The following is a 2,064-nucleotide window of genomic DNA, read 5'->3' on the forward strand; positions in this document are numbered from 1 at the left end:
ATCTGTTTTCAACCATTTTCACATATATAAAGGTCAAGTGTAAACATTGAGTTTGGGGGCGTGGCCAGCAGCAGATTATTTGAATTTAAAGTGACTCTAAAACAGAAGCTCAAAATAGGCAGAACTGACCAAACAAACCCAATTATCTAAAAAATCATTTTGTGGAAAAAATGTAATATGCYTGAAGCATAAARAGTCACTTTTATGGATCAGTCTTACACATGAGATCCTTATTGTGAGATTCATTATTAGTATAACACACTTCTGTGGACAATTTGAGCATAGTAGGGAAATTAAAGAGAAACACAAACATCACTTATTAATAACATTTATTTCATGACTGAATCTATGCTCATTTTAAAGTCTTTAGATAAACTGATTTTTTAACTACTGACTTTTAGAAAAGGTGTGATRGAAGAGCCATTTTTATTMTTTTTTTAAAGAAATCATGATGACCGCAGAAACTTATTCAGACTTAAACAGTTTTAGCCACTTTCTCCAAAGATAAAAGCATTTTTAAAACATTAAAACACAAGCTGAACACTTTCTAAGGATAGTACAGTATTTTGATTTCCTTACATTTCTATCAGCAAAATCCTGTCAATCATTCRCTCTAACTCTGACAGATTAACTTTCAATTACAGACTAATAATTAATAACTTAGATATGTAGCTATGCATGTTTCTGTGAACTCATTCTCTGAATCTAGAGTTTCAAGACGATGGCTGGACGTTTCTGCAGGATGTTTGTTGCAGAAACACTCAGATGCTTTTGGTGACATTAGTAGCTGTAGCAGAGGAAGTTTTTTCTCTCCAGGCAGTCTCTGGCGGCCACGGCGCTGCTGTCGTTCTTAGAGATGGCCCCACAGTGAGAGCCCAGCGGGGGGCATTGCAGCAGGTCAGTGTACAACACATCTTTCCCATTTATCCACAGCCATTCATCTCCCAGGAAACGCAGACCGGTCCAAACCTACCAGAAGGAACAGAAATTAAACCTTTCATGCCTGAAACTCCTTCAAGTTGGCAAATATTCCTCCACACTCTAAATAACAGGCACGTGCAGAGGGGGGGATAGGGGAGCTTGAGCACCTGCCCCTTTTGCTTCTTGCCCTCAAGTGCCCCTTTGGTCAATTTTTTATGTTTTTATTTTCTAAGTCCTCTTCTGACACATAATAACATGTACTAAAATTATTTGTTTTTTGTTGTTTTTTGTTTCTTTTTTGTACAACATAATATTCCTCCGGTCACCTTGTTACCTTTGACCTTTTGCCCGTGACGCATGACACAGTTGCCTCTCGTGCAGTGAGTTAAGGCGACTAACTGGAGCTCAACGTAGCGAACGTTCCAGATTACAGAACAGTTTTTGGTGAATTAAAAAAACGTTTTTGTGAATAAAGTGGAGTAACTTGCTGCTTGTCAGATGATGGAAAACGTTGAAGTATCGTTTCTGCTTCAGCTCGGAGTCGCRGTTTAAGCAGAGAGGTAATGAAATACAACAGACACTGACAGGCCTCTGCGTCTGCCTTTCTCTGAAGAACTACTGAGCAGGAGGAGACAGCCAGGTGAGGAAGAACTGTTCTTATCTATCGATTCAGTATTTTTACCATACAGACATTAGGTTGTTGTTGTTGTGCTATTAGCTAGCTGCTAACTAACAACTAAAAAGCTTCTTCCCTGTACCATTAATGATAGCGGTCATTCTTTAGTATTTATTATGCAATAGGGTCACATCGCCCGTCCAAAACTGATCATCTCCATAATGGATATATGTCCGATCTTCTAATTTCCTTTGCTGCATAATGTACATTTCATTTATTCTAGCATTAGGTAACACTATTCTCTCTTGAAGGAGAATAACACTTAAATGAAAGTCCAACAAGGATATTCATTTAAAATTAAAAATAACTCACCCTGAATTACCATGATAGACATAATGAATGTAATAAAAGTGTCATTAATGAAGGGGAAAAACTCAATCCAAACTTTAAGTTTATTGTCTGGTTCACAGAGTGTGAAGTTATTTTTTCCCAATTATTCAATGAAAAAAAAACTAACCTCAGTTAAG

The 2,064-nt window shown here is 37.2% G+C and overlaps 1 protein-coding gene across 2 annotated transcripts in view; it reads right to left on the reverse strand.

Annotated features, from left to right (window-relative positions):
• Positions 1-324: 324 nt before the first annotated feature.
• Positions 325-2,064, reverse strand: part of LOC103462942 (lymphocyte antigen 75-like) — a 9,581-nt gene continuing 7,841 nt past the window's right edge. For both annotated transcript variants that reach the window (XM_008406015.2, XM_017303919.1), the window contains one exon: positions 325-969. In XM_008406015.2, coding sequence (XP_008404237.1) covers positions 781-969 — 189 coding nt within the window. In that variant the 3' untranslated portion in view covers positions 325-780. The remainder of the gene's footprint in view (positions 970-2,064) is intronic.

This window comes from Poecilia reticulata, linkage group LG3 (assembly GCF_000633615.1).
Source record: "Poecilia reticulata strain Guanapo linkage group LG3, Guppy_female_1.0+MT, whole genome shotgun sequence".
Classification (NCBI taxonomy): domain Eukaryota; kingdom Metazoa; phylum Chordata; class Actinopteri; order Cyprinodontiformes; family Poeciliidae; genus Poecilia; species Poecilia reticulata.